We start from the raw sequence: 17,189 nt of genomic DNA on the forward strand, positions 1-17,189 counted from the left end.
GGCTTGTTTATGCGCTACAGGATAACTATGACAAATGATGAGCATAATTTGTGGTTCAAACACTTTTCAGCTGATGAACTGTGTAAGTATTTAGAAAATTTTTAACGATTAAAACCTGTAGTATTTAAAAATCTTAGACAAGTGAAGTAATGGGGTCGTTTCCAAATTTTAAAAGTCTTTTTTTCTGAAAGAGCATGTTTAAAAACATAGGATCTGACCTTTTTTGATAAATTTGTTTACGTTTAATATTTAAAAAAAATTACTTAAATCGGAGCGCTTTCACTGTTTACGGCTTCTTCCGCTGACAACACAAATGATGAAATGTCATTCAGTGTTGCCATTGAGTGTAAAATATTTAATTCACATCTTTACTCACGAGTATTGGCAACGATATGGTTGATAGCAAGCGTAGAGCGCAATTTTAATTCGCTACTTGATTATCATAACCTGGAAACGTAGTAGAAAGATGCGGCAAAGTGCATCATTGTGACGTCATCAAGATCACGCCTTGTTTGAAAAATCGGACATTTAAAAAAAATAATTTAAAAAAAATTGTTGGGAAAATGAAAGTATTTTCTGGGTCCATGTTATTTTTTTTTGCTCATTCGATCCATTTCAATGACTAAAAGTAGTACTTTTGACTGAATTAAACCACCCCATTGGATAGGAATGATAAATATTCCTATCTTTTCAATGCGATTTAAAAGGGGGAATGAACCGAAATACGCAAGGTAAATTTAGCAAATAACATGACAAATAATTAAACACGATAACAAAAAGATTTACATAGACGTTGAATTCCTTAAAAGCTTGATTGAGGTTTGAAAAGCCACTTGGTGATTATTCTGTTGCGTCGTATCGGGATATCTCCCTTAAAAAAAATGACGAATTCAGCGACGAGCACAAAAGGATTAAATAGACTTTCTAATTGCATAGGTCTGCATCACTGCGAAAGAATATTTACCCGAAAAAGCGGTTGTCTTCTCTATAAATAAGTCATAAAGTGGGTGATGGTACTGGTGTTTCTATTATTAACAAACTGGAGCATATTTCTTCTTTTCGAGAGGTGCATTTTCAGTGGATTCCATCTCACGTTGATGTTCACGGTAACGAGATGGCCGATATCTTGGCTAAAAAAGGGACTGGTGAGCCATTATATACACCTGATTCTTTGACTTACTTGGAGCTATTTTCTAAGGCTAAAAGAGATGCAAAGTCCTCCTGGACTGTCCCTCCTACCCATAATTGGTACCAGGCGAAGTGCCCGGGAGGTGCATTATCTCTCAAGTGTGGTAGGCGAGATCAGACGACCATCACTAGGCTCATTAGTGGACATCTAAAATCATTGACTTATTGCAATGGAAAAAAGACTTTTCCAACCTGTGTGAAGTGTGCCGATCATCAGGCCACCCCCGAACATATACTGAATTGTCTGGGACTTTCAAGGTTGGATATTTTGGCGGATCCAATGTTGGTGTTGGATTTTTTGAGAGTGACGAATTTCATAGACCTGGTTTAGCGCTGCTAAACACCGGAGATTTGCAACAACAACATAAATAAGCAGGATAACAGCAGGAGTAAATTCAACTCAAACGAAATCGTAACTTGATCATAGTTGTTGCAGTGCTACATGCAGCTAAACGTTCGGTCAAATCTTATTTTTCTCTCAATCGTTCTCCCCACTCTGCTTTGCTAGTCGCATTGCAGAGTGAAAACGTTGAAAGAAAATGTTATACCTCTCTTCAGAAATTTTCTAGAACAGCGTTTCTTAATTTCTTTTATTAGGGGAAACCTTTTTAATGCTCACTTTTTTCGTGGAGCCCCTGGTGTTTCAATAGTTTGCAGCCAGTATTCTGTTTCGGAGAATGCCCCGGTTCTTACCTCAAAGAGACTATCACATTAACTATTTGTCATTCAATCGCTAATGAAGTACATTTAATTATAGATCATTTTAATTATTGATGATTGCTAATTACTATTTCCTATTGTAAAATACCAGTACACTCCTATTTGTGATTCTGAGAAGTACTCAGAATTTTTAAAAGGGATAAATAACCTCAGAATTTATGCATGAGTTATGTGATTGAAATATCTTCTTAATTAGGAAAAGAAATACTGATGTGCTTTACCTACAAAAGCGTTAATAATTCACTTAAATTTAAATATAAACAGTTTTAAAACTTTAAAATTAAAAATTTTAAAATCTCTCTTATTTTTTAACATTTTTTTTTATTTATTTACGAATTAGAGTTTTTGATGTTACTGTGTGTTCCCTCAGACGGAACTAGAGTCGCTGTATACATAGAGGCCTTAGACAGAACTAAGCCATTTAGACCCTCGTGACCAGAACTCCTCCTTAAATTGGTTATCACTCGTTAAATGCTTAAACTGTCCTTTCAACTGCTGCCATAGATACTTTTTACTTTCACTCCAGAGTCCCCCGTACCTGCCACTATTTGTGGCTTAAGCTGTTGGATGGAGCCCTGAAGACAGCTCTGAATTTTTGAACCAGACCGGTAACCAATCAATCACTGGTTCAGCACCCCCAGAGGTATCGTTTCACTTGGAAGGCTTTGTGACCACCAGCATAGTTAACGTCCCCCAGTCACCAATAATGAAGACGGTGGATCTTCGACCAGCGAGGATCGAACCCGGGAACCTCCGGTCACCGATGCCTTGCCGATCAGGCCACCACGGCCTTGCCATAGATACTGGGAGAGTGGCTAATATCAAAGGAAAAATATTTGAAACTGATGTCAAAAATCGTAATTTATGGCAATATTTGGTAATGTTGTAGGAGAGAGATTTGGGGCGCTTTCCCGGATTTGTTCAACAGTCACTTTTAAACTATTTTTGGGGATATTAGGGAGTTAATAGCTTCTTCCGAAACTTTTTAAAAATTGAAGATTTTAAAACCCAGTTTTATGTTATCATTGGAGACATTAACTGAAAAATAGGCGTTTTGGGATTAATCTCGAAAAAAATTTCTAAGTTGAAACCTTAAAAACACCATTTCATGCTATTTTTGGTCAAAAATTTTCATTATTTTAGGCGAGAAATTAAATTGTTACCATAGTGGCTATTCCAGATGGGATAATGCTTAGTTAGATGCGAAAGTGACAATAAATGTATTTTTTGAAAAGGCGTTATTTTTGTCGATCTTTTCAGTGACAAATTTGAAAGGTGTGGGAAGAAAATATACAAATCTCATGGAACCCCTGAGAGAGCTCAGTGAAACCCTGGGGTTCCGCCGGACACAATTTAAGAAACGCTGTTCTAGAATATTTATCTCTGTTCAAGATAATCAAAATTTATTCTCGCTTTGGTAGTTGTAAATTCCGTAACAAATGGAGACCTAAAACTAGTTTCACTGCTAGCAGAGTTTCATTGCAGAAAAAACAACTAGATTATTACGCAAAATATTTTTGAGACTATTCCTTGATATATGGGCATAGGTTTTGATTAAAGCGTAGAAATAACCATAACCACGTGGATCATTGTGATGTTTTGAAGAAACCAAGAAGTTCGCTTAGAACACAGCGAGCCTACTGTTCATGTAACAAAATCTGTATTAAAATATTAGCAATCAATTATCTTTGACTTCAAATTAGTTGAAATCTACCATTTTATCAGTTAAGACAACTGGCTGAAAACAAACAAAACACAGTAGAACAATTATCTGAACACCTACCATCCCAATTGCTTTGAGAATTACGTAGACGAAAGAGAAAGATGGAAACTTAATGCGGTTCTAAAAATAATGGATCTGTCGCCGCGCAATTCTCTTTTTCCGCTCTAAACAAGTAAATAAGATTTACCTTTTCATTGGATTAATTAAAAGCTTTCTTTCTTAAAAAAAAATTTCACCCATTTTTAACATGCATTTAATAATTATCTAAAATGGACCCTTTTTTGGAAAAAAATAAATCCAACTATCCGAACTTTTGATTATGTGAATGGTGTCCAATCCCAACTGATTCGGATAGTTAGAGTTCTACAGTGCATCTTTTCGTAAGCAGAAGGGAACCTATTTGTGATTCTAAAAATAAATAAAATTTCTTTTCTAGAACTGTTAGACGTCGTCTTTCATTAATAACTCGCTATTAATTCGTCGCTAAAGGACAAGGACAAGATCTCAAAAAAAATTTGTGACTTAGACTACTTTTCACTAGCCGTCAATAACACCTTTTGGGGGAAAATATAGCGGTTAACAAGTGTTTAAATGCATAAATGTGCATAGACCGTGGTTTTTGAAATTGTTCGAGGTTTTGTAGTGTGGTTTTGCGTGTCACGGAATAACATTTACATTTATTTTTGAATAGCAATGAAAAATATAATTATACCTTGTTTTTCCTACTTTGACGACCCGTTATTCTTCTAAAAGGGCGATAAGTTCCAATCTCATCTTCTGTATGGTCCCTTAAAACTTTGAAATGGAATATCTCCTTGAGTTTTGATCGCACAAATGTCAAGTTTTTTGTACCAGTAATAGTTTTCAATGAAGATCATTTCTCTAAATATTAGCTAGCGGACCTAGGGCCCGTATAAAAAGTTAAATTTTGTATTTTTTGTTCATATAAATTCTACTACATTTTTTTATGCGTGAGCGTAACAATGCAAGAGAAACATATTAGAACTGAATCGCAGAAAAATTTGCCTCAATATAAAATTGCAAACCTGATGAGGTAAAATATGAATAAATAAATTGATAAAAGTTTACAAAATTATATTAAGGACAACCATTGATTTCTTTTGCGATCAAAAATATCAAAGTTACTTTGAAGTGATTTTCTTTTTCTTTTTGGTTTGCAGATATCTTGCAAGTGGATATTTGCTTTCTTGTCCTCTACGTCATCTTGCTATTGATGTCTTTCATCGAAACACGTGAGTAATACTTCTTCAACTGCATCTTCTCTTCATTCTTCAACTTCGTCTTCACTCAAGTGACGACTATTCTACTTTTCAGATCTGCAAGTTTCTCCCTTGCTTTGAGCTCATAAATCATAAGGAGTCATAACAAAGCTCAGGGTAGGTGTCCTCTCACTGAAGCAGAGACTAGCTTCACTCTGGTAGCTAAAACTAATCTAGCGTACCAGTGAGTACAAGAATGGTACGACTTAACTAGTAGTAGTTTAGGTCATAAACTAAGCCTTCAGCTCGGTTATGACTATTCCATACTGCTGAGCCCAAAACAAGGTCGAAACTGCAGTTTCGACAAAAATATGCGGTCTGCAACTCTCCCCTGGTAATTCATTGACATTAAAGTCCACAAAATGTAGTTTTAGACTAGCTTTGATCGTGTTAAGAGGGGTCATGATCCCAGTGACCCACTCCTGGATTCCTTCTTGCTGCTATTCCTTATACTTCTCAACTGCTACGTTATTCTTTTTACTTTAAATTCATATTTGATCTTTTTTATCTTTTTTTTTAATGATATGTTACAATTTATTCGTCACAATTTTTACGTGCTATTTTTTTTTTTTTTTTTTTTTTGCATTTGTATAAATATTTCAGCTAACACTATGTTGTAAGTCTTGTCATATTTTAAATACATTATTTATTGCACTTTTCAATAGCAAAAACATTAGTGAAAAAGTTTAGTTGTAGACTTCCTTCCATTGCAGTTAATCGCAAAAGTTTTTATAGCTAACAAGATGTACGTTGCCCCTAGATGGGACTGAGACTGAAGTTCGCACTTTTATTACTAGTGGAGCAGTTTAGGCGAGAGTAAATTAGTAATTTACTATGTCTTGACTAGAAAGAGAGAGATAATGAAGGAATAAATCTACAGCTGATTGTGATAGTATTGGGTAAAAGTTTCTTTAAAAGTTAGATAATAATAATAATAATAATAATAATAAAACGAAGAAGAAGAAGAATCAAATTCAACGATTGCTGAGTCCGCAACTTGTTGCTAAAAGTTTCAGTTTACTCTCAGTCTTTTTTTTTAATCATAACATTGTGTGCTTTTAAGCACTTTTATTATACTTGGCCTGATTGTCACGGAGAAATCTGAGGCCTGGTTTTGCTTATATCTCAGTAACTAGACCACTTAGAGACTTCGGGATTTCACTAAATGATTTGCTTAATCTTAAGGTACAACTTAGCGCTGAAAAATTAAAATTCTAGAATAAAATTTTTTATTTCAGTTAGAATGGAAAACAGCAAATTTCATGTAATTTCCCTATTAAATGTTTAAATATAGAACCCATTGTTACAAATTTTATTGCCTTGCAACAGTAATGTTAATAGTAATCATAATGAAAATTTTGAATCAAGGCTTCTCTGGAGCAAGAATGAAATTTATTCACTCGTTGCTTTCTAAGGGTTTTTATCCTCATCTATGCCAATAATCGATAACGGGACTAAGTAAAGAGACATATTAGGATTTTTATCACAAGTAACTTGTATGTTGTGAACCATTCTTTTGCTAATATCTAAGCAACTAGACCACTTAGAGACTTCGGAATTTCACTAAATGATTAGTTTAATCTTAAGGTACAACTTAACGCTAAAAAATTAAATTCTAAAATAAAATTTTGTTTGAAAACGAAAAACTTTAAAATAACAGATTTTTTTTTTTAAATTACTAAACACTTTTCATAATGCACTCAAGGACAAAATAACTTTTCTGTGTCAGAAAGGACAACTCAAGTATTCCTGTAGTTTTCAATTATTCCAAGAAAAAGACTTCACAAACGAAGAAAATTGCGCTCAAGTCATTTCAAACCAAATTTTCCCATTAAGAAAAATATGCATGTTTCAACATTCAAATTTGTGATTGAAAGCTGGATAATAGAAAACATTCTCTACATGACTTGATCTGCACTTTTCTTCGTTTGTGAAGTCTTTTCCTTGGAATAATTGAGAACTACAGGAATACTTAAACTGTCATTTCTGACCCAGAAAATTTATTTTGTCCTTTTGAATGCATTATGAAAAGTGCTTAGTATTTTTTAAAAACGAGTAGCGATTTTTAGAGTTACCACGAATTCCTCCCCCGATAACACGAAAATTTTTGGCAGAATTTTTTTTGGCAGAAAGAAAGATCAACTCTTTCTTCTTACTCTTCTTCTGAGACGTTGCTTGATACGCATGCCCTGTTAAGGGAAGACCTATAATAACAATCTGATCGCGCATCAAAAATCATCATTATCTTCATTTTTTAAGTTATAAACATAATTACCGTATCTACTGCACAGTACTATTATGGTGCTGCATTTTATTTTTACTAAAAACTGTACGTATCGTACTGTTTTATTTTGTGTCTCCCTCCCATCGATCATTGATTTTGTGCATCGTAACAGTATTTTATGCTGAATAATACAGCTTTTTAAAACACAAATTTTGTTCTTTAAGTAAGAAATTGTAACATTTAGTTAAGAAATGATTAAAACAGCTTGAGGGGTGTTTACAAACATCAAAAATAATTACACTGTAAAAAAATTCCGAAACGTTACTGAGTATTTCCGTGTTACCCTCAGGGTAAGAACAATATTCTCTGTTGGGAAAGGAAATGTTGCACGTTTCTATAAATGATATCGCCAACAGAGCTAGCTATCTTGGTTAAACAAACAACTACCATTTTATTGATTGGAATTGTATAAAAATTGAACCAATATATGTTAAGATTTATCATTTGCATTGATGCTTAGAAAAGCAACATTGTAGATACTGATAATTGTGATTTAAGATTTTGAAGATTATTACCGGGATAATGATATCTATTTTTTCTTAATAATTTTCCGTTATATAATTTCGTTTTCTTTATACAGAAGCACTACGAGCGAGACACCTTCTTCACAGAACATACCTTCTGTATCTGTCATCTGTTATTCTTGAATGCGGTGGATTGGCATTCCTCTGTGCTTCTTATGGGATTTACGCTCAAGAAGGCTCCTCTAGGCCCGGACTTAAGTTAATGGGTGAGTATATATATATAAACTAGGAATCAAGGTATGACGGATGAAAATTGCTTCTACATTCGAACGAAGCCATTGCCTGTTTGGTGATATTTTGATGGTTGAAATTGTAACCTCAACTCTAGTGGATGAACCCTCAACTCCAGTTGATAGCGTTCATTGTTGACCACTTTTTCGTTTCTTCATTCTTCTTAAATTACAGTTTTACCAGTAAAACAGTTAAGATACCCGATCCAGTTCAGCCTCGTCAAAATAAAGCATCACTCTGCATGTCCAACATTACCAAAAAATACTATCAAATTATCATGCCGTGAAGCGAGTTTCATAGTTGATGACCTCAGGAGCGTTACTCTACCATTCGCTGTTATATAAATGAGGATGTATTATGGTTTATTTGTGTAAAGAATATCAACTTTCCAAAGGGTGAGCGTATCTGAGAGATACACTGAGAGGTAGTTTCATTTTGTAGCTTTACGCCAAATAGCGCTACAAACAGCTGAGTTAAGTTATTCTTCCCCAAAACCTACTTTTAGTCAAAATTGAAATTTGTCTAGCTCAGCAGCTGTCTTCACATCTACTGTTTGTATCTAATGATAAGTTTTTGTTGCACTTGATTCTATATTTATTTCTTTATTTTTGGCTCAAATATTATACGGTTTTTGCTGATAGTAGTGTAGTCGTTAAAATGATAGCATCTCTCACGCCCAAAGGTGCAGGATCAAACCTGGCTCCAATCGGTGGATTCTTAAGATGCAGAATATCAATAGCGTCTATTTCGTATGATTATGCGGCAAGTAAAAGACTCCTCGAGTACGCGTTCGGCATGGAGTATCTCCTGGAAACATTAAAATTTCTAGTGCAGTTTCGCATCGAATAGAGCGCAGGTGTCTCCATCTGGTGGGGAAATTGGGCGGCAAAATTCTCGTGGCAATGGTATCCCTCCGATAGTGGTGTTACGTGAAAAAGTGGATGCCGGGGGATCGCACTAGGTCTGCAAAAGGCAATGCCTCTACGGCAACCCCATTGGTAGGAAAACATTGTACGATTTTCAGGAATGCACCGTAGAAATACTGTTACACGGTGCTCCACGGTAGTTAAAACCTCTTATAAAACGTAGAAAATCGATTTAACCAGGAATTTAACTAAACAGTAGCTTGAATCTCTCAGATGCACGAATTTTATTCTAATAAAAAACTCGATTAAACTTTTAAATTACCTGAAATCATAATCCAAAATGCAAGCGCACTAGGCTGACGACATTTAACTGCGGGATGTGCCAAAAATTTATATGTATAGAATAGTAGCACGTATGAGATATGCGCTACATTTCATGTATGTTGGTACAGAGGCCGCGACAGCTGAAAGGTTAAAATTAAAAATTTCATGGCTTTAAAACACAGGGTACAACATATCAACCACCGAGTTTTATGATGACACTGTGTGCGTTGTGGTGGGGATACGGTGGTGGAATTGGTTTTGATAGATGTCAGTTTACTTGCCATTTGCAGCAGCAGCAGCAATGGCATTACGCTGTAAATTTCATCATGTGTACTGGGTCGAGTATATTCGTAATGGTGGTTATCACTAGTATGCAAGAAAATCACGTTCGGTCGCAATTTGGCTGACACGATCTGTTCCAGATAGAAAAAAAAATATGTTTGGGTATAAAAATTACTGTACATTACTCATCAGCTCCCGTACTGCAGAGAGAAAAAAAAAATAACTGACCAACCTCAGATCGAAACAACGCCGAAAAAACTTTTCACTTGTGAGAGCATCCATCCAGGAATCTCCTAAATGTTTGGCACTTAAATACGCAGCTGCCCAGCGCTTTTCTAATGGGAATGTTAGAAAAATCCTAGTTTTTTTTAAACTGAACATGGTCATGTTGGACAAGTTGGAACCGAATGCGAAATTATTGCTGAGTAGTATGAAAAAAACTACAACTACGAATATATTATTCCAAAACGAATGATGATACTCACCGCGCCATGCCATTACTAATACCGCAAACTAATAAATTGCCCATCAAGATATGACGGGTGAAAATTGCTTCTAGGTTTGAACGAAGCAATTGGCTGTTTGGTGGTATTTTGAATAACAGAAGTTTTAACTATAACTCCAGTGGATGAACCCTAAACTCCAGTAGATAGCGATCATTGCTGACCCCTTTTTCGTTTCTTCATTCTCCTGAAATGACGCAGTCTAACCATTAAAACAGTTAAGGTACCGGATCCAGTTCAGTCTTGTCACAATAAAGCCTTTCCCTGCATGTTAAATATCACCAAAACATGTTGTCAAATTATCATGCCGTGGCTCGAGTTTCATTGTTGATGACGTCAGGAGCGTTTCTCGATCATTGGCTATTATACATATATTATGGCTCCTATATGTACGAGCCGACGCATCGGCTCAAGTTCAGCCATTTTGGGTCGGAGCGCATATTTAAGTGGTTGTCTTTTCTGGCAAGTTATCGCGTTTGTTGAATTTTCATTGGGAACAATTATTAGCAGCACGTGAATTGTTTATTAAATAAAATATTATTTTTGGCTAATTTGGCAAAATCCGAAACTTTTCTCCGGTAACCCTAGCTCCGCAACAATGAGAAATCCGACACCAAATGGCTAAATCTAAGCTGATGCGCCGGCCCATCAATATAGCGGCTCTAATATACATATGAGAATGGCACGTATCTATCTATCGAAACCACTTCTACCACCGTATCCCCACCACCTCGCAACTCACACAGTGCCATCTCCAAAGTCCAAATACGGTAGGTTGATATGTAGTGTCACTCTCCTGGCGTTTTCTGTACATGAATTGCATACTGAAAATGTAATGTGGTTAAAAGTGCAGTCTCTTTATATTTTAATCTTATTAAGCTCCTCATAAAGACTCAGTATGCATTAAAAAAACGAACTGATGTGTGCATCACATGACTTCCTTTTACACCAATTTAATGTTATTTCCCCATTATTCCATTTTAATGTGATTCAACAGTTTACTCTCTAAATATCACCAACAGTGACCAAATTGAAACCAGATTAAAAAAAAAAATTCCAAATTTGTCGCCAAGTTGGCGACAAAACTTGGCGACCAAAAGTTTGGCGATATATCGCCAAGTGTCCGCCGAATTATAACACCATTTGAGTTTGCATTGAAATTAACAATGATTTCCCCCCAAACGGTGCTAAAAACCCCTTTAGAAACACCCGAATGCAACCAAAGGGGAGATGCATAACTAGACCTCACTAGGAGTCTACGTACCTAATTTCAACTTTCTAGGACTTACCGTTCTTGAGTTATGCGACATATATACGCACATGTGTACACACGCACATACCGCACTTACATAAGTACATACAGACGTCACGAGAAAATTCGTTGTAATTAACTCGGGAAACGTCAAAATGGATATTTTGGGCGTCTATACGTTGTTAGGTATGTATGCACGTGTGGTCGGGTCGAAAAAAAACTCAACATTCATTCGGGGGTGAACAAAATGGAAATTAAGGTCGATTTTTGAGGGAAAAATTTTTCGTGAATACAAAACTTACTTTTTTGTAAAAGGAAGTAATAAAACATTTTGAAGGAATTTGTGATTAGAAAAGGTTTTGAGGTTTCCCAATCGTTAAAAAGCAGACCAAAAACCACTAATACAAAAATTTTCCCCCATTGTAATATGATTTAAAGTTCAAAATGCAGGTGAACTGATGTTGCAGTATATTTGTCGCTTATTGTAATTGGTGGTTTATGTGCTTAATTTTATGTACTTGTCTTTTCTCTGTGATCTAATCAACTAATTTGTATGCCAAGAAAATTAACTGCTGACTTGTACCCATTTTCCATCCTAATTATATTCTTTTTCTACGTTACTTATGACATAACTCAATTTTCTTAATTTACAGGAAAAATCCTGGAAGCCTTCAGTACATTGTTTCTGCTTGCACTTCTAATATTCATTGCTAAAGGTTATACAGTGACGAGGGGAAGACTTCGGAAGAAAACGTTGTTGAAAATAGCAGGTTTCTTCTGCATGTACATTTTGGTGTACACGTGCTTGTTTCTATATGAACAACAGGTAAATTAATGTTCAACTTTGTAATTTAATGTTCTTTTTTTTATTAAAACAATATCTCTGCATTTTAAACTTTAAAATTTTTAAAGGCATAATTGAGTTATACACTTCTTTATCTTCTTCACTAACAATAAAGCTGAAAGTCAGGATCTCTGTCTGGATGTCTGTGACGCGCCTAGCGTCTAGACCATTCTGCCGATTTTCATGAAATTTAGCACAAAGTTAGTTTGTAGCATGAGGTGTGCACCTTTAAGCGATTTTTCGAAAATTCGGTTTCGTTATTTTTTTTATTCCAATTTTACGAACATTTTACCAAGCAAATTATCATAACATGGACGAGCAAATTACCATAACGTGGACGAGCAAATTACCATAACGTGGACGAGCAAACTACCATAACATGGGTGAGCTGATTAACATAGCAAATTGGCGAGAAATTCATTATGCATTATTTGTAAATATACAGACGAACCAAATGACCTTTTAATTTTCTGCTACGGGCAAAGCCGTGCGGGTACCGCTAGTATTTAGCAATCTTAATGGAGCAGGTTTTATTTCCATAAAAAATACGCGATGTCACACTTCTTGTAACTCCCTCCCTCTGCCTTGTCACAATTTCACGAACTCCCCTACCCTCTCAAAGTGTGACGTCATTTATAAAGAGCCCCTAATTAAAATAGTTCAATATTATATGTGGAACAATAATGTCTTGAAGCGTTTCAAACTTCTTTGAGCTCGGGCGTAAAACTAGGATAAAAGCAGAAAAAATTAAGAAACTTTACGATTACTTTTCTCAAAACTGATACTTTTGACATTGGTTGTTCTTGCTGCGGAAAACAGAATTATTCTTCCTATTGAAATTCAACTCATCCGAAATTGATATGAATATTTATAACTTGTGATTATATTTTGTGCATTAAATACTTGTTAAGAATTAAGTTATGATTAGTATTTAAATTTATTACCAATAAATACTTTTCTACATTTAGAAAAATGCCAATTGTCCAAAATTAATACCGATGGCTTAGCACATATATGTGCTAAACCATATTTACAAAGAAAGCCATCTTTACATTTAATTTTTGCATCTACTGTTGTGTTTTACTCGATCTATTCTATTTTTCAGTATTTTGATCCTGGTAGAGTTCTCTATTTGTACGAAAGCCCTGCCGGCTATGGTATTATTGGACTGCGTTTGCTTGGATGGGCCTGGTTCGTTTATGCGTCCATATTCACGATGATTCATTACCCCGAAAAGTCCAGTTTTTATACGAAAATGTTTCTACTTTATTCATTGTGGTGAGAAAAGCTATTTTCTTAAAAATTCTTTTTAACCATGATTCTTAATGATGCTATGAATTTAATGTATACTAACATAAAAGAAGCTAAAAGTTGATATTTGTTTCACGAGGGAATAAAATGTACAAAGTGGTCTGGAAATAGGCGTATCCCCCCCTCCCTCCAGGGCCGACGAGAGGCCATTTCAGTCTAATTGGAAATTAGAGGTCCAGCCTTTGAGGGGACCCGTCTCAGGATTGGAGTAGCATCCCATGTAGCACGCACGGTGGGGAGATAGTTGGCCAACGGTGGCTAACTGTAGAAATCGGTGGGGAATGCAAGATTATCAACGAACAATGAGCCAACGATGGCCCTACAGTTTTCAGGCATCGTTGGGCTAACCGTGAATATTTTCGATGGGCCATTGTTGGGAAATTGTTAGGCACTGTAGCAGATCGTTGGTCCTTCGTTGGCAAATGGTTGGATAGGTAACGGTTGCCAAAGCGGACATTGCTACCGTTGGCCAACCATAAGCTCCACTGTTGACCAACCACCTTCCAACCGTTGAGAAGAGATAAAATGGAGGGAGTGAAGGCTTTCATTCGCGAAGCAAAGACCCTAAATCACGTGATAGAGTTCAAAGCAAAGAATAGGAAGAAATCAAGTTTCTTTCGCAAGGTTCACGCAAAACGTGTTAACCATTCGTCGTCGAGTCACGTGACTTGGGGTCTTCGCCGCAACTTTGCTAAGCCAATGATTGAACTTGCTCCCACCATTTACTAATTTCTGCTCCAAGCTTCCACCCGATTGTGCTACTAGGAATAAATTTCACAAGTTTATAGTTGAGGGGAAAGGGGTCATGACCAAACTGACAAGTACCCCGCCTTGAATCTCGGCAACCCTTCCCCCCCCCCTTTTTTGGATATTATTCCTGTCATTGTTGAATTATTGTTGTACACAGCTACTCTGAAGTCTTAAGAGTCATAAACATCGGTATCAGCACCGTCCATGTCGTAACACAGCCAAATTCTGCGCGATGTTCTCGTAGATGTTTTATGGAGATACTCCGAAGTCATGAGGTTAAAGACGCATTCCACAGCTGCTCGTAATTCATGCATTGTGGATATCGAGTGTTTCTTACTTATTACTTTTGAAAACCACAGAGAGGTCCCAGTGTACCCATATTGGAACTTTTTGAAGGTCAGGCAAAGAAGTGGAGCTGGTGAAGATAAAGCCCCGCTCATCAGTAGCGACACGTCCGCCATCTTGGGGCTAAACGCCTTTTCCTTCTTTGTCTGCTATGGTGAAGTAGCATGTTTCGCTTCTTGATTGTGATTTCTTATTAACTTCATGTTAATCCACGATCAAAAGCGCCACGAGCAAGAAGCAAAACAGGCTACTTCGTCTAATCAGACATAGGAAGAAAGTGGCGTTTAGCGAGTTTAGTCCCAAGATGGCCGATATGTCGCTACTTCAGCTACGACCGAGAGCTTTTGGCAAAGATGCAGAACCTCAGGACAATCCCCAGGACAGGAAGGGCCTTGGGCAGGCCCGGCTCTTGGGGTAGGCGACCTGTGCCACCACCTAGGGCTGCGGAGTTTAGGGGAGGGGGAAATTTCATCATAGCGAAATGTAAAAAAAAAAAAAAATAATAATAATTAATTAATTAATTTGAATTTTGACTTCTTAAATTCAAATTATGTTTTTCGCAATCACGAGTGTGTGTGTGTGTGTGTGTGTGTGTGTGTGTGTGTGTGTATGTAGGCGTGCGTGTCTGCGTGCAGGCATGAGTGTGTGGGTATGTGTGTGCATGCGTGTGTATAAGTATGTGTATGTAGGCGTGTGTGTTTGTGTCTGTGTGCAGGCAGGAATGTGTGTGTGTAGCTGTGCATGCACGAGTGTGTGTATGTGTGTAGATGTGTGTATGCATGCGTGTGTGTGTGTGTGTAAGCGTGTGTGTAGGTGTGTGTATGTATGCGCGTGTGTGTAGGATATGGACGCAACCTGGAGACGATTTTCACTAGAGGAGCAGCATCGGGAGGGGCGGGTCGACGGTGGTGCTGCAAAGGGAGGCGGGGGGAAAATAAAATCATAAGAACATCAAAACCATCAAGTGAGAACAATAAGCAATGTAATTGCTCATAAAGGAAAAAAAAATGAAAAACTCAATTTTATTCCTTAGCTTTTTTTTCTTTGCAGCTCAAATTGCAGCAATACGTGAGAGTATGCTAGATGATTTTAAAAGTATACAATGTATATTTTTATTATTAAGACTAGGGAGCGGTACTTGTCAACATCGCCTGGTGCGGTAGAACTACTAGAGCCGGCCCTGGTCTTAGGGGCTTAGTCCACTTGGTTTTGATTCGATCGAATTCTACCTACATGTAGCGTAGCGAGAAATTTCCTTCTGGGTGGGGCAAAGGAAATTTCTGGATGCGTGATTGGTAGATGCAATTGATAGTAATCGATTCGATCGAATTCTGTTCGAGGTGAGGGAGCCTTTATTCAAGCAGCGCACGTGAATCGCGAAGCGCTTTGATACTCCATCCTGGTGTAAGACAACTGTGTCTTTGACACCATTTTCAATACAATTTCCTCCATCGTGCAAAAAGAAAGGGGCGGGAGGAGGGGGTGCTCCCACTTTCGAACCACTCCGTATATGCTATTCCTCATCTGGAGAAAGCACGATTCTAGTATGCCTCAGACTCGCATAAACTTTGATATCGTTTTTGATTCGGTCGCGTTTCCAATGTGAGACTGGTGAATCGGATGTGCTTTCGACTTCGTGACTAATAGTCCAGGATCTGACAGCACTTCTGTAGGAAAGTTCGAGTAGGGAGAGTTTCTTTTCAAAAATGTTTAGTAGGTGTCCTAGAAAGTATTTTGGACTCGGGTGGACATCCGCCACCTGGTCACTTCTCCTGCTATGACGTCATCAAAGATGGCGGCCGCTCGTTCTCATAAATGCTTAGTACTTCGATAGGAAGATTGAGTACGGAGAATATTTCTTCAGAAATGTTTAGTAGGTATCCTAAAAAGTATTTAGAGCTTATGTAGACATCTGCCATTTCGTACATTGTTTAGCTATGACGTCATCAAAGATGGCGGTTGTGCACTTTCGTCCCCATATAAGCCCAAATTTATGTTAATACTTAACCAACAAAAATGAAAATTTTGCCAGTAAGTTACAATTAGTGTTTTTAAGGCGAATAGCAATGTATTTTTACTACTGCTATAACTTAATAACTATTTCTTTTAATTTTTTTTGTTGCACTTAATAAAATTATATTTAAAAGGGGTTGTTACAAGTTGGTTGCAAACCCGTACTATTACACTTACAGAAAGAGCAACAGGTTACTTCATTTGCTCTACAAGTACAGGAAGATTTGGCACATTTGAGGCAATTACATGCTCCAATAAAATCAGTTGGAAATCTTTGTAAATTCTTTTCTGGAATCAAATCGACATCTAACACTACAAAACCTAATTCACAGGGATCTAAGTTAACAGTAACATCGTCAATGCAATGTCGTTGTAAGGTATGTGTAAAAATATGATCTTAATAAGTGGCCCTTAGCACTTCTGGTAGTAGGCGGCAAGTTATCAGTGTTAATATTTTTCGCATGATGATACAGCCATATAACCTAAGTTCACCTAAAGATTTACAGAATGACCCTTGTCGCAGTACTTGCACTAAGTATTCTTCTGCAGATTTAAGGCTTTGCTCTATATAAATCCAGTCAGATGACACGCCAAAACTCTCCAAATACTCTACAGATGTACAATGAAGAGCAGACTTTTTGGTACCAAATTTACTTGTATAATCTGATCCAGATAGTGTGTGGATGGCAGGAAGCAACGAACATAAGTTTTCACCTATTTTTCGGTGAATATCAAAAACAAATAAGAAT

The 17,189-nt window shown here is 36.8% G+C and overlaps 1 protein-coding gene across 1 annotated transcript in view; it reads left to right on the forward strand.

The window, feature by feature from the left end:
- Nucleotides 1-17,189, forward strand: part of LOC129221438 (transmembrane protein 145-like) — a gene marked incomplete at its 5' end in the record, with an annotated part of 48,578 nt that continues 31,389 nt past the window's right edge. Inside the window, 5 exon segments of the mRNA XM_054855922.1 lie at nt 1-82; nt 4,813-4,884; nt 7,776-7,925; nt 11,831-12,003; nt 13,127-13,299. Coding sequence (XP_054711897.1) covers nt 1-82; nt 4,813-4,884; nt 7,776-7,925; nt 11,831-12,003; nt 13,127-13,299 — 650 coding nt within the window.

This window comes from Uloborus diversus, chromosome 4 (assembly GCF_026930045.1).
Source record: "Uloborus diversus isolate 005 chromosome 4, Udiv.v.3.1, whole genome shotgun sequence".
Lineage (NCBI taxonomy): Eukaryota > Metazoa > Arthropoda > Arachnida > Araneae > Uloboridae > Uloborus > Uloborus diversus.